This window comes from Dysidea avara, chromosome 10 (assembly GCF_963678975.1).
Source record: "Dysidea avara chromosome 10, odDysAvar1.4, whole genome shotgun sequence".
Lineage (NCBI taxonomy): Eukaryota > Metazoa > Porifera > Demospongiae > Dictyoceratida > Dysideidae > Dysidea > Dysidea avara.
This window is the reverse complement of record NC_089281.1, coordinates 19,298,715-19,316,833: the sequence shown is the minus strand read 5'-3', so window position 1 is coordinate 19,316,833 and position 18,119 is coordinate 19,298,715. Positions and strand designations below refer to the sequence as shown.

Sequence of the window (18,119 nt, the reverse complement as noted above, 5' to 3'; positions counted from 1 at the left end):
AGATGGTAATCTAACAAACAACTTGACTTTTGTTTGAAGTCAATAGCTTATTCCATTCCAAAGTTATGATATTTTTATTAGTCATAAAATTCTATAAAATAATCATTTATCCGCCCTTGGGGTGTAAATTACCAATGAGCAGGTAACTTTAATAGAATTTCATGACTATAATACAAATGATCATAACTTAAGAATGAAATTACCTATTGACTCCTAATAAAAAGCAGTGGCGGATCTAGGGTTTTTAAAAGGGGGTTTCTGAAAGTTGGTATAGCTGAATAAGGCATCTGATGACGTTTCTCCAGAAAATTTTGAGATTTTAGAAACTCTGAGATTGGATTTTAGGCTACTTTTAGTTGGCAATTACAATAAATCTAATGCTTTAAACTGTAAATGCTATAGCTAACTATAGGGCAAAGACGGTGACTATAAGCTGCAGCTTTGATTGCTCTATTAGAGTAGTTACTTGACTGCTCTATTAGAGTATCTCGATCGTTTTTAATGCAGTGGGAGATGAAAAGTGAAGTGTTGCTGAGGGTTTAATAGTTGTAAATGGTGTTAGTTAAGTGCAACTGCATGCATGCTACTGAAATACAGTGGTATATAGTTGTTTGATATGACAAATTGTCAGAACGACAATGTTTATGTATTTAGACTTCCACTGAGCTAAATTTAAAAGAGGTTTCTGTCGAAACCCCAGAAACCCATCTAGATCTGCCACTGAAAAGTGAGCTGTTTCTTTCAACAAGACCTTAAGTTTGAAACCATGTTTAATGATGTAAAGCAATGATGCCTCAGGGAGATTAAGACTAACTGAAATAATGAAGTTTCAATGTTAAAATGGCCATAAAGGTCTCCATGCAATGGTCAAATATGCATTGGCACTATAATGTGTGTACCTGTATGTTATCTTGTGTTCATTTTTAAATACGCATTCAAAGTTATCATTAATTGTTTATTCTGCAAGACATTACTGTTAGGGTTTGTTGAATTGTATTATGATATAGACAATCTATACAGCTTGTAGCATTATACAATGTTCGTTTAATAGTCTGTGTGGTTTAATGATGTCAACTTAGATCAATGAAAGTTATGTAACTATGTATGCCATTAATTCTTAATTCACTTGGTTTCTCAATATAAAATTGACAGGTGCCATTGATAAGTGTTCTTGTTAATATGTAAGCAGTGTAGTGTATTTATAGATGTGTAGTGTATTTATAGATGTGTAGTGTATTTATAGATGTGCTCCTTTATACCAGCACCTACGCAGGCAGGATCAACTATGAATGGACGTACTAATTTTATGGTACATGATGTTGTTTGGTTTCAGTGTGTTGTACATGCTCCACTGTGCTGAAATCAATTTGTCCATGTTTTCATAGTTCTTGCATGGATTATTTTGTGTTTCCCTTCTGATATTCTTGGGAAAAAGAAAAAGTAGCAATACAGTCAATAAACTTTTAAACACATTATTAATTTAGGAAACTTGCAACACATATAAATGGATGTGATCATTTCCTTCTTCTCAGTAAAGTCTGAGAAACATTAATTTTGCTTCAAAACAAAAGCCACATGTGTACCAATGTTTAGCCAAACCTTACCTTGGAGCATGCAATTATCAAGCTGTTGTATTTTCTTGCATGCATAGTGATGATTATAATAAATTAAGTTGTAGAATGTGTGTAAGTCACAAGCATATCTGTTACATACAGGAGTGATTTAACTGGCGCTCAGTGGTACCTGCATGGAAGTATGCATAATTTACCTAAGGATACGTAAGTCCACTGACTATGTCATGGATACACATTTAGTGCACTGAGTGGAGTCACATTGCTGGTAGTAACTAAGGAGTACTTTAGTAACTGGGATTTCTGTCTCTTAATGTAATGATATAAGCCCATACGCACATTGGTAGCCAAATGTGTGAGTTAACATACACAGATTGTGAAGTGTTGAAATTGATATTCAAGAGTCATTGCATTCATTAGATGCGGGATGGTCTATGCTTTTACCTTCACATATCCTCCCGGCACCATTTGTTACTATAGGGATTTATTGATCATGTTCTGTAGTTTGTATAATATGTTACTAGTAGTAGCTTTCCTAATAAGCTAAGGTTGTAAAATAGAAATTTAGGTGTTATTATAAACTTTCAGGGTGTCACCTCCTCTGTTTAGTAAGATATGAGCAGCGTTTGTTACAGTTCCCTTGTGTGTATGTCTCTCCTTAAACTACACAAAATTTTATGTGTGCAAAATGACATAAGTTCTCTTGCAGTAGTTTGGGCCAGATGAGTCAAAACAACATTTATTATTGGCAAACTGCAAGGATTTCATAGTGTCAAAACTAAGCCACAAACAGGTAGCTATTAACTACCAGCCTACATGATTCAAGCTATTAATTAAATTGTTGTTAAGTTGCAAAATGGTAACTTTACACCCAGCACAAGTTTATGCTCTATTGTAAAAATACACAGTCACCAAAAAAACTTCACATGTGATTTAAATAATGAGTAACTAGTTTATGTAATAATCTCTTTAGATGCATAGTGTTACTAATCTATTTGTCAGTTTTTTATGCTGCATATACTGACATTATATACATCTAACTACATGCTATAATGTTTTACCCCATGAATTCCGACTACAAACTGTTATCTTGATGTAATCAACAGTCTGGTTGCTATGATCCAAACTAGTGCATGTTTTGTAATGTGATTAGACCAAGCACTAATCACTTATATGTAATCGGTATATACACAGAATCATTTATATATGCGATCAGCTACTATGGTAACAGTGTGTTGACTGTCATTGGTTGACTATATTGTTACATGTGTTATGAGGGAACTAGATACATAGCTCAACAGTTTCTGTGAGGGAACTTTTTATTAACTGTTTATTTTTTCTCGAATGTGTATGTGTCATAGAAGTTCAACAGTTTTTTGTGCATCATGTGATCACTACAGTGGAAACTGTTCTAAACTCATGGACTGTGCGTACTTGTTTAAACTAGAAACTTGCCTGTAAATGTCTCTGGAAACTTAACGATATTTATAATGGGGAATAAACTCAGTAGGTAGGACAAATGGTCCCAGGTGTCCATATCATACAAGTTCCACTGTAAACAAGTCCTCTTATTGGAATTACTTTAGAATAGCATCTGTTCGGAAATTCAGTTTCAACTTCAACCATTAGTTTAGTTTATTTTAACAAATTGTCATATTTTGTGATAGTACGTCGGCACACACTTAATTGTATTACACAGTGTAGGAGTATAATGTGTGTAATTGTAAGTAATGGATACCTACAGGATGGTATGCATTCCATCCATCATGTGGCCTGCATTGCTATGTAAATTTTTGTGTCAGCAAATGTAACAATCATTATAAAGGTTTTTAGCTCTGTGAGCTTGTATAGACACAAACGTAACAAATCTCATCAATGTTTGTGTAGACAACACTGCAATAATTATTGTTTATACGATATAAATTCAAGTTCTCCTATAATCATAACATCAAGAGTTCATAATATTTGTTCCCCGTACAAATATTATGAACTCTTGATAACATAAGGCAATGTCTAAAGTAGTGTTATTGTATTTAATGATGTTATTGGTTTGGTACATGTACGTAGTTATGAAAGTTATGATAGACGAGGGTAATAGCAGTGATTTTATTTTCATACAGTTGCATCACATGGTTGCTATTGGTGTCCCATTTACTTGACAGTTGACACAGCCATTGTTGCTAAAGTACTCCATTGTATATAATTCAGTAAATACTCTAATAGAACATACATAAACTGTGTACGATGTGAAATGTGGTGACTGCTCCTATCTAATATACTCAGTGCATATGCAAATGGGTCCACTACAAATATACTCATATCATGCTTTATTTGGTTATACTGTAATGTGCTCTTTGATCATCTGGCATCTATAGATAGTAACATTTAGCAATGCATAATTGTGTATAATTCTAATTGCAAAATAACATAGCTAGTTTACATGTGGTACATGTTAATAGGTTACTATTAGGGGAGAGGCCCTACTGGTGGGTACACACTAACAGTGACTGGCCAAGTGACCAGACAATACTCAACTGCAAAACAGGACCAGGTACACTAAAAACTTTTTGGTATAAAACATATCATTGTATGGAGCCTTGATGCTTCGCATACTAATATTTCTCATTACATTACAGGGTTTCCCTCCGGCCATGTTATGATCATGGGTTGTGTATGGTGGACCATTACTAACTACATTTCCTCCCAGCCCAACAAGAACCAACATCATCAAACTATTAACAGCAGTTTTCATCATGCTAGTGTTGATATCACGTGTACTGCATGATAGCTTGTCACTTGATTCACTTTATCCACCAAGTACTGCTCAGGCTAGTTGTTATTGTCTGCTGCTTATGGACATACATATTAATAGTTTACTTGGAGAGATGTCATTTGGGATATTTTGTATGATGTCATTTTGTGCTGTCATTTCTTTATTTACTATGTGTGGACCTGGCTTGGGTTTGACTGGCTGAAAAATTTGTGCTGATCACACCTGGGTACACTTGGACAGTACACCATACTTGTCTGTCATGTGGTCATTTGGGAGTTTGTTTGGTCTAGCCATCTGCAAGTTGATTCAACAATATATAAAGCTTTCAAAACTGTCTACTAACAGTCAGTTAACTCCTTCCAGTGTTATATTAAAAATAGTGTTGTATTTGTGGAACAGTGTACCAATGGCAGGTGCACAGATATCACATATTTTACCTTCATTGTGTGAATATTATCATTCCTGTCAATTGTTTTAAATTATAATGGTTGTATCACAGGTTAATAATGTAGAATAAATGGATGCGCAATACTAAGTACCGTGCAATGGCTATTTGAAATAACCACAATAATGTTTGCACAATGTTACTGCTGTTTACTGCTTAAATGCAAAGTGAGAAACTACTAAAGAGAAACCTTGAATTTCATACCATTTAAATACTGTAGGCCAATAGCTATGCACTAAAAAATGATATGCAGGTTGTAAGTATCTTATAGCTATTGTACATGTACATTATCAGTATCCCACATTTTTACGTCTCTTTATCCAAGACATCAATCAATATTAATTTTGCATTCCTCTTCTTTTAGGTGGCAATGAATAATCTTATCCCATCATAAAATCACCATAAAATCCTTTTCTGCTCCAGCTTGTAGCTGAATGTTGTGGCTATCCAAAAAATAAAATTATCATAGTTTTGGATAAAAATAAATAATTAATGAAAAATTAGTGTTTTTTTCATTTTAATCCATCATATCACAATCCCACATTGAGTGTTAAGGCAAAACGTTGCACACACGTATACAGGCATCTCATTGTGTATACCACAATCCCACATGAATTATTCTATGACTACACTGGAATGTAGAGAGCTAGTATTCATGATGATTGCTCAAAGCGTATAAAGCAATACATGGAGTAGTGCAAAACGTTTGCACCAATACTTCAGAAATTAAGGGATCCTCAAAGCTTTTCCCTAATTTCTAGTGCTGCTCAACCTTACTCTATATACACAAAATAGTGATGTATGTACACACTTTATCCATCAGCTTTAGTTGCAAGAGTGGCTGCAGTTATTTGAGCTGCAGTAATATTCACTACTAGTTAACTAAAGCAGTGGCATGCGAGACTTTGAGAAAGGCTGTGTTTCATGTACCATAATAGAAGTATGAATGTAGGGGGAAGAACAAGAAGAACTAGATAAGCTACTCTCTGAGATGGTACGAAATCATATTATTTCTTAGAGTATGCATACGGTATTCTTTCTGTATAGAAGTCAAATACCCTAATAGAACAGTCCATATTAATGGTGCCGGAGTATTACTGAAACTATGTAAATGTTTCCCTGCTTCCAGAGATTACTGATACAGGTGTTACCAAAAGTTTACAGTGTGGCTACCTATTCAACTTCTTGCAATACACATCAGTTGCACATCATTCCCAAGGAGTACACTATATAGCAGCTACAAAAATACTGTGCATGCATGGTACAACAAAAGACTTTGTTTATTCAAATGTACCAATCCATAAGACATCAGAAAATTTCCTATCACTAGATCTTACAGCCCCTCCTGCACAGATCACCTTGTTTTCAGCCACACCCACTACGGCAGCTCGACTTCTTCCTGTTGGAATATCAGTTACGTGTACCCATAAACCAGTTGTTGGGTTGAATGCATGAATTTCACTAGTCTGGGTGGTATTATCGGATTGTTTTCTACCACCAACTGCCATCAAGTATTTGTTGTACAGAACACAAAAAGATGAAGCACACCATGGAGTGTCTGGAAGAGATTGCCAATTCAACTGTTGAGTTGAGAGGGTGTGCAGAGAAGCAGCAAATACTTGTGAAGAAGAACCATTTTGACCTCGACCTCCCAACAAATAGAGGGTACCATCCACAACAACACTAGTTAGTTGAGCATGTGGTGATGGAAGGTTACTACATTTGTACCAGTGACCATTGAGGGGGTCCAGTAACTCAACAGTACTTAGAGTAATCCATTCGCCTTTAATTGAAGTAATTCCACCTACTATTATCAACCTTGACTGATACCCAACAGCAGTAGCATAATATCTGGCAGTTGGCATCTCACTATAATTTTCCCATTTCCCAGCATGCAAATAATATACCTTGCCAATGACCTCATAATTCTTCATTATGCCACCAGCAATAATCACATGCTCATCTAGTACAGTCATAGCAAACTCAGAACATGGTGTAATGATAGGAGAGGTGCTCCACTGGTTGGTGATTAAGTTGTACGCATCTAATCTGTAAGTAATTACTCTTTCTTCATCACTTCTTCCCTCAAACCCACCTCCAACATAAATCACTCCACCTAACAACACGGCAGTATGTGCAGAACGACATACTGGTAGAGGAGATAGTTTTTCCCATGTCACCTTTAAGTCTTTACTGAAGATATCCAAATGAGCATTACCTTTATTTGCTGCTGGTGGTAGCTGTAAAATGATTTAGCAATACAATTAATGTTAATTCAATTCTCTTAACAATACCTTAGTGACTGGAACAATTGTGGTTTCTTTTAGCATTTCCATGGCCTGATCTAACTGCCACATTATGGGATCCATAACTTTTTTGATATCTGGACAATTAGCACTTTCTATTTCTTTCATCCTCCTCATCCTCTCTGATACATCTGATATTGGAGGACGCTTGTTGGGATCATTGTCAAGGCACACCTCAACCAGATGCTGTAAATCTACTGTATGCCTGTCATCTTCCTTATGTGCTCTTGACGTCGTTCTACCTCTGTTAGAGCAACTGGCATTTTAGTTTTAGGATCAACTGTCACAAAGTGTAGTGGTTTAGGCCACTCTTGATTCACCACATGAAGGATAACTCCACCGTAGGAAAAAACATCAAGAGGAGGACCATACTCTGGTCTATCCAGTAAGGATTCAGGTGGCATGAAATCGACTGTTCCTGGAGCACGAGTCTTTGTCTTCTTGCTGTCTGCTTGTATTACTTTAGCTACTCCTAGATCACTGATTTTTGCTATCAACTGACCAGTCAACAAGATGTTGTTAGGGGACAAGTCTCGATGGACGATGGGAAGATCATGACTGTGGAGGTACCAAAGTCCTTCTGACACATCCAACAAGACTGAAAACTTTACATAAGATGGAATATTAGGATACTTCTCCACCAGTGACGTCAGACTCTCTTGCATCCTCTCCATCACTAGGGCTGGTAATAGTGATTGACCACCAGGATTGTACACACCCAAAAACTGTACGATGTTTGGATGGCTAAGTGCACTACTTTGAACACACTCTGTAAGAAACGCTCTTTTTGTTGCCTCGAATTCTTCTTGCCTAACTCCTTGAATCAAGATCGGGTGTACTTCTTTAGCCGCGTAAATTCTCCCACAATAGTTTACTTCAAACACTTTCCCATATGCACCGACGCCAATATCCTTTCCATTCGGACTCAATCCAGTGAGGCAAAGGCTTCGCAAGTGTATAATTTCGCTGTCCATTTTAAATTAATAATACTATAGCATAATTTCGATTGTGGGTCTTAATTTTTTCAAAACTAAAAACAAGGGTGGATTTTTGGGGGTGCATGGCGGTGGCGGATCCAGGGGGAGGAGGGGGGTACAGGGGCACGTGCAACCCCTTATCCCTTTCAAAAAAAAATTGCATATATACAAGATCGAGATACTCTAATAGAGCAGTCACTCTAATAAAGCAGTCACAGTGTTCATGAGGCAGTGTAGCTTAACTATGAAGCTATAAATAAGGATCTTTATATAAATACATTAACATTTGGTGAAGGGCAACCATTATTGCTGTGACCTTTTTTTTTTTTTTGCTCTTCAACTTTTTGGCAAAGTGCACCCCCCTTTCCAAACTCTGGATCTGCCCCTGCATAGGGAGCTGAAGTACCTCCACCTCCCCTCCAAATTTACTAATGATGTGCTAGAAAGAAAGATAGTAGAAGGTACAGTAGCTAGCTACATTAGGCTCTAGTAAAGCATAGCTAGCTAGCTACATGAAAACGGCATTTATTTATTTATTATATCTTTACAGCATACACATACAAAATTACAATTGGTGTGCATGCTGAAGGCATGCCAGCAACTAGTCAGTGCTGACATCCATGAGTGAAAAAAAAAAGAAGCTAAAACAGTCATTAAAGTTTGTGGGAATGGGTTCTTTGGAACATTGATAGCATGCATGGACATAGAATGTGAAATATGCAGGTTCTTTCGGAGTTGAAATTGTTAGCCCATAAATGTGACTGGATTTGCGAATAAGGGGTCTTCCACACACATTCAATGCTATGAGTTTGGAAGACCGCCTGACCATAACTCAGTGTTTAAGAAACTATAATAATCTGAAAATTTCTCCATCTGTTAAGCTATATTGGTGTGCATTACAGACCACGTTTCAAAGCAAAAGCTCTTTTTGATCTCAAGTTATGAATTGTCAAAGTTGGTATATTAGATGTGTGTGTAAGATCCCTTTTCACAAATCCAGTCACAAATAATCACTATTCAGTGCCTGATTGTCAGTGTTGGTAGGAAAGAGTGAGAAGACTAATTTCTTCTGGGAACCAACAAGAGGTGATCACAAAGGAGTAAAAAAATGCTTAAAAGGAGCTAGTCTTTTAGCTAGCTATAGCCAGCCTTATTTATAAGAATTTTGATGATGGATGTTCTTACTGACTATTCTATTGATGTTTAGCAGCTCCTCTAATTTCACTTAGTTAACTTGAAGTGCATGGTTTTTTCAATAAGGTTCAGTCAATATCATTGCCAAATTCAATCTCAGAAATGAGGACATGCCCCTAGACTCCCTAGATAAAGTATGCTCCTCATGCTGTGTGTGCTTCTCACACTGTACTACTATATATTTGTATCAACCAGTTGCCAGGCTCCCACTAGATGCTCTGAGCGTAGCATCCCCTTGGGAAATCCTATTGATCCGCTCATGATTAAAATATACAAAACCTTAGTCACATGTGACCACATGTGGCAAAAGCCAATGCAGGCACAGTAACGAAATATAAAAAAAATACAAGTACAAAAGCTAACGGTCACATTAAATGCGGGCAAAAAATTGTATTCTTTGCTGAAGAAACATTAGTGACTGTATGGTATTTAATTGATGTTATAAACTTTACAGAAACAGCATGGTGTGTGCGTCAGTGTGTGCGTGTGTGTATGCATGTGCATGCCTCTGTGTGCGTGTGTGTTTATTTGTGTGCTTGCATGTGTGCCGTCAGTGTCTGTGTGTATGAAGAAAATTTGACAGGCTATTCTGAAAATAACTATAGCTAAACATATATAGTGGGTAATTCTCATTTGTAGCTATACACAACTTGATACTTGCATGGATTGAAATACCTCCTGTTTAAACTAAAACATCATCAATTCTAGTGAAATTTTTAAAGCATCTATATAAAGTTAACAGGGATACATGCAGCATCTAGGGGCTGTGGTCTTACTTGATCAAGCTCCACACTTTAAATTTCCTAGCTTTAAAACAAAATGTGACCACTGTATATATCTCTTCTACTTGTATGTTGCATTTGACGGTACATAGCTACATATATACAGGTAGTTGTGTATGAAGTTCATTATTAACATAAAATAATGACACAAGTACATTGTCACCTTATTAAATTCCATTATTCCAAAGGAGACTATGCATCAATGCTTTACAATAACTACAACATGAATCAGAATATAACTGCGTGCCCTTCCCTAGTGAAATAATTTGAAAACTCTTAGCTAAGTGCATGGGTTTTTTTCTTACTGTGCTGTTTAATTGTGACTGCAAGTATAGCTATCATAAGAAATTATACAGTATAAATCCACCAGTCTATCATCAGCTGTAATTATGCTTTTAAATTTATCTATTACACCATGTTGCAATGTTTCAGACTATTGAATAGATAGCCTTAGTTTGTAAGCAACTGATTGAATGGTAGTATTATTTCTGTATCAAATTGGCTGGTTTGTGGTGTATCTGCATTAATATAAAAAGAAACAATCAAATATCTTCATGATTGCTCTATTAGAGTCACTGACTGTTGTACTATCATCGGCCACGACTTATTAGAGTATGTCTATCTTTCTTGTGCTTTTTCACAAACAATTAGTATTTTTTTAAATATCACGATCATGCATTAATTAATACTTCAGCTGACATAATTGTGCATGCTTAGCCAGCTTAATCAGTGGGTGCCAATTAATAAGAGTGTCTTACAGGGATCACCAAATTTTGATTTACTGGTTCACTTTGGAGAGAGACATCAAATGGATACATAATTATTGTTGGCTAGACAACGTTGTGTTTGATATAGAACAGGGAATAAGTTCATTCAACATTCTCTCTGTGTAAATGGTACAGTATGCTGATTTTAGTCTTGTACCCAGACCACCTTAAGATTAAATTATCAATGGATATGCACGTTATTATTACTATTCATTTAAGAGAATTACATACTGTGCATAAAAGATAGGTACATACTGTGTACATGTACATTATTCAAATGCACCAATCCATACAACGTTAGAAAAATTTTGATCAATCGTGGGCCTCGTAGCTCCACCTATACACATTATCCTATTGTCAGCCACAGCCACCACAGCAGTTCGACTTCTTCCTGCTGGAATATCAGCTATGTGTACCCATGAACCAGTTGTTGGGTTGAGTGCATGAATTGCATTAGCCTGGCTAGCATCATCAGATTGTTTCCTACCGCCAACTGCCAAAAGGTATTTGTTGTACAGAGCAACACCTGCTGAGGCACAACAAGGAGTACACATCAGCGACTGCCACGTGAGTTGATGAGTTGAGAGGGAGCTAAGAGAAACAGCAAACACTTGTGAAGAAGGAGAATCTTGACCTCGACCTCCTAAAAGATACAGGGTATCATCTACAACAACACCAGTGAGTTGAGCATGTGGTGATGGAAGGTTACTACATGTATACCAGCGCTCCCCAGTGGTGTCCAGTAACTCAACAGTGCTTAGCCTAGTCAATATACGTTCCCTCCAGGTGACTCCACCAACTACAATTAGTTTAGACTGGTACCCAACAGCAGTTGCCTCAGCCCTGGCAGTTGGCATTTTACTGTAATCTTTCCACTATGCATTGCTCGCACACTTGCAAAGGACATATACTTCATTAATGATTTTCCTATCTTTGCTTAAACTTTCTCCTCCAGCAATTATCAGTTTATTGTCTAATGCTGTCATAGCAAAACTTATACATGGTGTAGGGAGAGGAGAAGTGCTCCACTGGTTGGTGGTCAAGTTGTACACATCTAATCTCTGACAGTCCTTCATGCCTTTATCATTTCTTCCCTCACAACCACCTCCAACATAAACTAATCCATGTAGAAATACTGCCTTATGTGCAGTGCGACATACTGGTAGTGGAGCAATTTCTTCCCACGTCACTTTTACTTGTTTACTGAAGATTTTTACATGTGGTCTAGATGGTATCTACACAATGCAACAATGGTAATAACATTTGGCATTAAATGAATCACCTGTGCTTACCTTTACTGCTGGTGCAATTGTTGTTTCTTTTATCACCTCGATAGTCTGATCTAACTGCCACGTTATGGGATCCATAACTTTTTTCACATCTGGACAATTGACACTCTCTAGTTCTTTCATCCTTTTCACCCTCTCTGATACATCTGGTATTGGTGGACGCTTGTTGGGATCATTGTCAAGACACTCTTCAACCAAACGCTGCAAATCTACTGGTCTGTCTGTCATCTTCCTTATATGTTCTTGACGTCGTTCTACTTCAGTCAGACCAATTGGCATTTTAGTTTTAGGATCAACTGTCACAAAATGTAGTGGTTCAGGCCACTCTTGATTCACCACATGAAGGATAACTCCACCGTAGGAAAAAACATCAAGAGGAGGACCATACTCTGGTCTATCCAATAAAGCTTCCGGTGGCATAAAATCCACTGTTCCTGGAGCACGAGTCTTTGTCTTCTTGTTGTCTGCTTGTATCACCTTGGCTACTCCGAGATCACTGATTTTTGCTACCAACTGACCAGTCAATAAGATGTTATTAGGGGACAAGTCTCGATGGATGATGGGAAGATCATGACTGTGGAGGTACCAAAGTCCTTTTGAGACATCTAACAAGATAGACAACTTCACATACAATGGAATATTAGGATACTTCTCCACCAGTGACGTCAGACTCTCCTGCATCTTCTCCATCACTAGAACTGGTAATAGTGATTGACCACCAGGATTGTACACACCCAAAAACTGTACGATGTTTGGATGGCTAAGTGCACTACTTTGAACACATTCTGTAAGAAATGCTCTTTTTGTTGCCTCGAATTCTTCTTGCCTAACTCCTTTAACTAAGATCGGGTGTATTTCTTTAGCCGCGAAAACGCTTCCACAGTAGTTTACTTCAAACACCTTCCCGTATGCACCAACGCCAATATCCTTCCCGTTTGGGCTGACTCTGGTGAGACAGAGACTGCGCAATTTACCTTCGTCTTCCATTTCAGACGAGATTTCAGACAAGGTAAAGTAAGCAACAGAACAAAAAACTCAACTAAAAGCCTGGTCCGGTGGAGAGCCGTAGGAGAGCTCAAGTGATATTCGATTGTGGGTTTAATAGTGGTGACTAGAAGGGGCGGGCGGCGCCAGACTAACTATTTATCAGTATTAGCAGCATAGATAATATATATCGTAAGGTATATATATGGTATTAGTGACAATCCGGGTCAGTACAAAAATGCAACATTTATGCCTAGCTATAGGGGTGCTTGATAGGTAAAGAACCTGAGCTAAAATAATTGTTTACAATAGGACCAGTTAGATTCCCTCTGTGTAACAATGGTAACTGCAATGCACATAATCTTTCATCATAAGAGTTATCGCTGGTTCTGATAAACAGCGAGTGGCTCTATGTTGCACTTTCTCAACCTATCTTTGATCCAGAATTTGAAATGCTGGTCCCGCCCAAACAGACTACTTACCATATTCAAGTGTAGGTAGTACTAATGTAGCGAATAGCTTCACCAAATGCCAGGCTCCATTCCAAGTAGCTAATCAAAACATTCAAGAGTAAATAATGAATTCATTATTTACTCTTACCCCATGCAGCTAGGAGGTGACTAGCCTTGGCAGTTACCTCAGTAGCTAGTATGGTTGTGGAAGTTTAGGTGGTCAAATATACAAGATCTTTGTGGGATGTTACACTTTCAATTAGAACACAATTAAGGTAGAAGGAGTCATAGCTAACTATGTACTATTCCAAAGTGTAGATGTCAGTTTGCACTTAGAGATGGTGAAATTCAGCTGCCATTTTAGTGACTACTCATATAGTAAATTTAATCATTCTGAAGAGCTGTGTGATTTTCAGAACGATTTAAATTTACTCTATGAGTGGTCACTAAAATGGCAGTGAATTCTTGTATCTTTGGTTTAATGAATAATTAACGTAGCTATCGGTTTTGAAAAACGAAAGTACTGGCCAGTAAGAACTTAGCCTTATGCTCAAATTTGGGGTGGGCAGCGCGAGACTAGTAACAACTCAATGAACAAGATCTGCTGGGGCATGTTTAGCTCAATGCATCAAGATTGTTATAATATGTTGTGTGCAGAAGAGGGGTGGTGTGTTGAGAGCCACGTGTAACGTATCTTCCCAAATTAATCACCTACAAGTACTGATTGCACTACTGTATACACTACACGTAGCAACATGCATACGATGACTCCACAATAACATTAAAATTAACAGGACAGGAGAGTTCAAGAGTATACTTGTAACATGGACACAAGTAATGGAGGGTACTACTGGAGTGTATATGTTACATGTGACCCTCAACACACCACCCTCTTTTTTGTGCACAATGCATTATAAACAGGGTACAATAGCTTTATTGTTGTTTACATAGCAGTTGTTAACAAAATGAGAGGGAGAGGAGTGTCCCCACTGAGAACAGTGGCTAATATTACTACTGCTTTTGTTTCAAGCCCTGACCTGAGACCAGTGGTGCAGGATGCATGAAAGCGGCGACACCACAGATATAATAAATAGTTATATAGTTCAAACTAAGCAGAATTTGTACTTGCATTTGATTCATACATCCTTCAAACTATTTGTAGGATGGCATGCAGCTATTTTGTGATCATGATTGTCTAAATCGTAAGTGAAGTGTGGGCGTGCCAGCCATTGAAGGGGAAGAGGGTTCTCATAAACTATACTGAAGGTATGGAGGCATGCTCCCCTAGTTGAGCATTTTTGAAAAATAGTTGTGACAATAAGCAGTTTGAGAGAAAACTGGAAGTGATTTTACTTAGAAATAATTAACTAAAGATTTTGACATAATCTGGGAATAAATTCCTTACCAAGAAATTATTTTAGCCAGCTACCAGTGTGTTTGTAAAGGTGTCCACTAACACTCCTCAAAAGATTTAAACACAATTCCCCTAGGAGAACCCATGACAGCTGCTGAAAGTCGGATTACCCATGACCTTATTTGAAAATTTCCGATTGCTGTAAGCATATAGTGTGCCACTTCATGACTCAGAATGTACTCCTTGGAAATAATCCAATGTGTGAAAATTGGGCATGTTTAATTCTTTGATGCATGTTTGTGCAAGCTAGTTCTGGATATTTATAGCACGCATGTTTGTACATGCAAGTTCCTGATTTTGATGTGTTTGTTTTCATGTCAGCATCTGCAGGAACTTTCCTAGTTCTTTTAGTGTTCAACTTGTGTGCAGCTAGTGTCTGTACCAGCTTATACAGTACATTTGTAGCAGAATTATACTACACCTCTGCTAAATTGCTGCATGCATTTGTGATGGTCCCAATACACCAGCTCAGAAGCTAGTACAGGCAACTCCTAGAAGTTACCCTTCTCTGTTAGCATACGCAAAATCTATTTGCAATGTAGCAAATCTGGAGCTTATAAAGAAAGTATACAAGGTCGAAGGAGTGAGGCATAATAGAAAGTGCAAACATGATTTGTACAATAAATCTGTTAAGGTCACCACAAAGTCAACTCGTCAAGTGACTTAATATATTATTGTCAGTTTTGATCACCTTAAGTTTTCATTTAATGTAGGTATGGTAGAGAATGCAGATGAAGCAATAACAGATTTCATCTGCATCAAGTGCATCAGTGTAGTTCTAAGAGTGCTTGTTCTGTTCAGCTTCCATGTAAAAACTCTTTGCAATCACATTAATCTTTTCCCAGGTGGGATTCATAATTTTATATATTGAGCCCATGTACAGGAACAGCCCACTTGACTTCACTGACCAACCTTGCTCTAGTGGATGGTTCTACATGGTGAAGTGGGAACAAGGCAAAACTTGGCTGGAGATTGCTGACAGTTACCAGAACTAAGTACAGTATCTTGGCCGGCAGATACTCTCAGAAGATCATTGCATGTGCTACAGCATCTCACCAAAAAATCATAACCACATCCAGTGTACAAAGTACTCCTGCTGTGATATACAGATTCAATCGAATATAATACATTTGACACCAAGGGCAAAGTTCCTGGACAACACCCATGCATAACAAGAGTGAAATCATCCATCTCCTCTCTTCAGCATTCCGGAAACATCACATCACTGTAGAGTTGTGTGACAATGATGTTGACACTTCAATTGTGAAGGCCGCACTAAGTTGAGGTCAGTAAACCTCATGGATGGTTGCTGTATTAGTCACTATTTCTTATAATGTTCAAGTGTGGGCAGAAGATGCTGATAATGCTGATACGCCATAGCTCATGCACCAATGATCCATTCTTCATTACAATGTTGAAGGGTTCTTATAATGTCAGGAGGATCCAAGAATCTGTCTGAAAGACAGAGGTGCTACCTGCTCTTCGTCATGCCTTCACTGGTTGTGGTACTGTTACTGCTGTGCTGGCCATGGAAAGACCACTCAATTTAACAGGTTTTATTGATGAATACATATAGATGTGGTGATCAGAAGCAGTATTTCAAATTTCAAGTACATTTACCATGCATCAGGTTCTGCTTTAGCTGCATTTCAATACAGCATGTTCTCACAAAAGGCAGCAGCTGGGCTAATCAAACCAGAAACTCTACCTCCAACGGAGGGTGCAGCTACACAGCATTCTCTCCGTGCCTATCTACAAACCCGAGACTGGATGCTGTTACAGAGCATGTCTTTGGATATGGATGGACAGTATAATTAATATTATGAGCCAGTTCCAACATTAGATTCTATGGTGCCTGAGAAGCTTCTAAAGTCCATAAGCTGTAATTTTGTAGCAACCAACAGTGCAGCTGCAAGAAGAATGCATCTCGGCATGTGGGAATAGCGAAGACAAGAATTGCATTGATGATGGAGAAGACCCAAATCTTGACTCCTATGGCATAGGGCATTAGGTATTGCTAAACTAGTCCTTAAGAAATACACGGGTTATAAAAAATAATTTAGCACCAATTAATAATATAATAATGAGTGGGCATGGTCTTTTTCATCAAGGAGTGGTTTGATGCTTGCAATGTATACAAATTGTGACCTCTCAAATCACTGTGACACGATTTGCTGTAGCTACTTACAGCAAATCAACCATTCCCAAATAAGGACATGGGTGGTCCAACTGTCATGGGTTCTCCTAGGGGAGTGTTAATAGACACCTTATGCAAACACCAGGTAAAAAATTTCTTAGCAAGGAATTTATTCCAACATTTGCCCAAATATTTGCTAATATTCCCTGGATAGGACAAAATTAAACTACATATAGCTAGCTATAGTAGTTATATAATTACCAAAGGCTGCAACTCTAATATAACTATTGTTGATTTAACAATTTTAATTTTAATAGTGGACTGTAAAAAAATTAAAAAGTAGCTAGCTATGACCGTAGGTTAGATTATACTAAATCAATTGGCGGACCATATAGCTATCTCAAGATTGGATCTTGAGGTATAGCTACTTTTAGCCAATCCCTGTCAGTAGCTAGTAGACTATAGAGAAATTAATTTTAAGATGCACTGACACATATATACAATGTAGCTACACATACATGTAATACTGACTTTATAATACTATTCTGTGATAGTAGTTACATTCATGATGATCAGCCAGAAAATTTGTCTTGGTCTGGTATTGCAAGTTCCACATTACTAGAACTATGTTGTGGTGCATAAGGAGTTAGTATCACCCTTGCCCACAACAAACTTTAACACTATACATCCATTAAAATTAATGCCAACAGCATACACATCACCTTGTCATGTATGTACATATATTTGTAAGCAGGGAATTTTGACAATACAAATAAGGCAACAAGACCGGTATATATATACATTCATCTGAAGTTTATAGGAGAACAGTTTATGAGTATGTGAAATCCATGCACGTACATAATTGGATTACGTCATGCATCAATTGGAGTATATGTCCACAAATGTATTGAGTTTAACACCACCATGCACCTTATCCCTGTTGATCCCTGACCCTAAAATGATAACTGATGTATTATTACCTAACATGGTGGCAGTACCTGATTAATCTGCTTACATATATTGGATTG

At 37.5% G+C, this 18,119-nt stretch overlaps 4 protein-coding genes across 4 annotated transcripts; all 4 read right to left on the bottom strand.

The window, feature by feature from the left end:
- Positions 1 to 5,804: 5,804 nt before the first annotated feature.
- LOC136236306 (kelch domain-containing protein 8A-like) lies at positions 5,805 to 7,357 on the bottom strand. Its single transcript, XM_066026443.1, has 2 exons — positions 7,084 to 7,357; positions 5,805 to 7,029 (listed from the first exon to the last, which is right to left on the bottom strand). The coding sequence occupies exons 1-2, from the start codon at positions 7,210 to 7,212 to the stop codon at positions 6,070 to 6,072; spliced, it is 1,089 nt and encodes a 362-aa protein (XP_065882515.1). The 5' UTR covers positions 7,213 to 7,357; the 3' UTR covers positions 5,805 to 6,069.
- LOC136236308 (uncharacterized) lies at positions 7,290 to 8,086 on the bottom strand. The gene has a single exon (XM_066026446.1). The coding sequence runs from the start codon at positions 8,067 to 8,069 to the stop codon at positions 7,290 to 7,292; it is 780 nt and encodes a 259-aa protein (XP_065882518.1). The 5' UTR covers positions 8,070 to 8,086.
- Positions 8,087 to 11,006: 2,920 nt separating this feature from the next.
- LOC136236309 (kelch domain-containing protein 8B-like) lies at positions 11,007 to 11,672 on the bottom strand. The gene has a single exon (XM_066026447.1). It carries the CDS (start codon positions 11,670 to 11,672, stop codon positions 11,085 to 11,087), a length of 588 nt encoding a protein of 195 aa, XP_065882519.1. The 3' UTR covers positions 11,007 to 11,084.
- Positions 11,673 to 11,690: 18 nt separating this feature from the next.
- LOC136236305 (probable serine/threonine-protein kinase kinX) lies at positions 11,691 to 13,203 on the bottom strand. The gene is made up of 2 exons (XM_066026442.1): positions 12,108 to 13,203; positions 11,691 to 12,050 (listed from the first exon to the last, which is right to left on the bottom strand). Exons 1-2 carry the CDS (start codon positions 13,089 to 13,091, stop codon positions 11,691 to 11,693), a joined length of 1,344 nt encoding a protein of 447 aa, XP_065882514.1. The 5' UTR covers positions 13,092 to 13,203.
- Between the last annotated feature and the right edge of the window lie 4,916 nt (positions 13,204 to 18,119).

Coding starts and splice junctions, on each gene's coding strand:
- LOC136236306 (XM_066026443.1), bottom strand. CDS start 7,212: ATGAGGAGGATGAAAGAAATAGAAAGTGCTAATTGTCCAGATATCAAA. Junction 7,030..7,083: donor CAATTGTTCCAGTCACTAAG/GTATTGTTAAGA, acceptor ATCATTTTACAG/CTACCACCAGCAGCAAATAA.
- LOC136236308 (XM_066026446.1), bottom strand. CDS start 8,069: ATGGACAGCGAAATTATACACTTGCGAAGCCTTTGCCTCACTGGATTG.
- LOC136236309 (XM_066026447.1), bottom strand. CDS start 11,672: ATGCCAACTGCCAGGGCTGAGGCAACTGCTGTTGGGTACCAGTCTAAA.
- LOC136236305 (XM_066026442.1), bottom strand. CDS start 13,091: ATGGAAGACGAAGGTAAATTGCGCAGTCTCTGTCTCACCAGAGTCAGC. Junction 12,051..12,107: donor CAATTGCACCAGCAGTAAAG/GTAAGCACAGGT, acceptor TGCATTGTGTAG/ATACCATCTAGACCACATGT.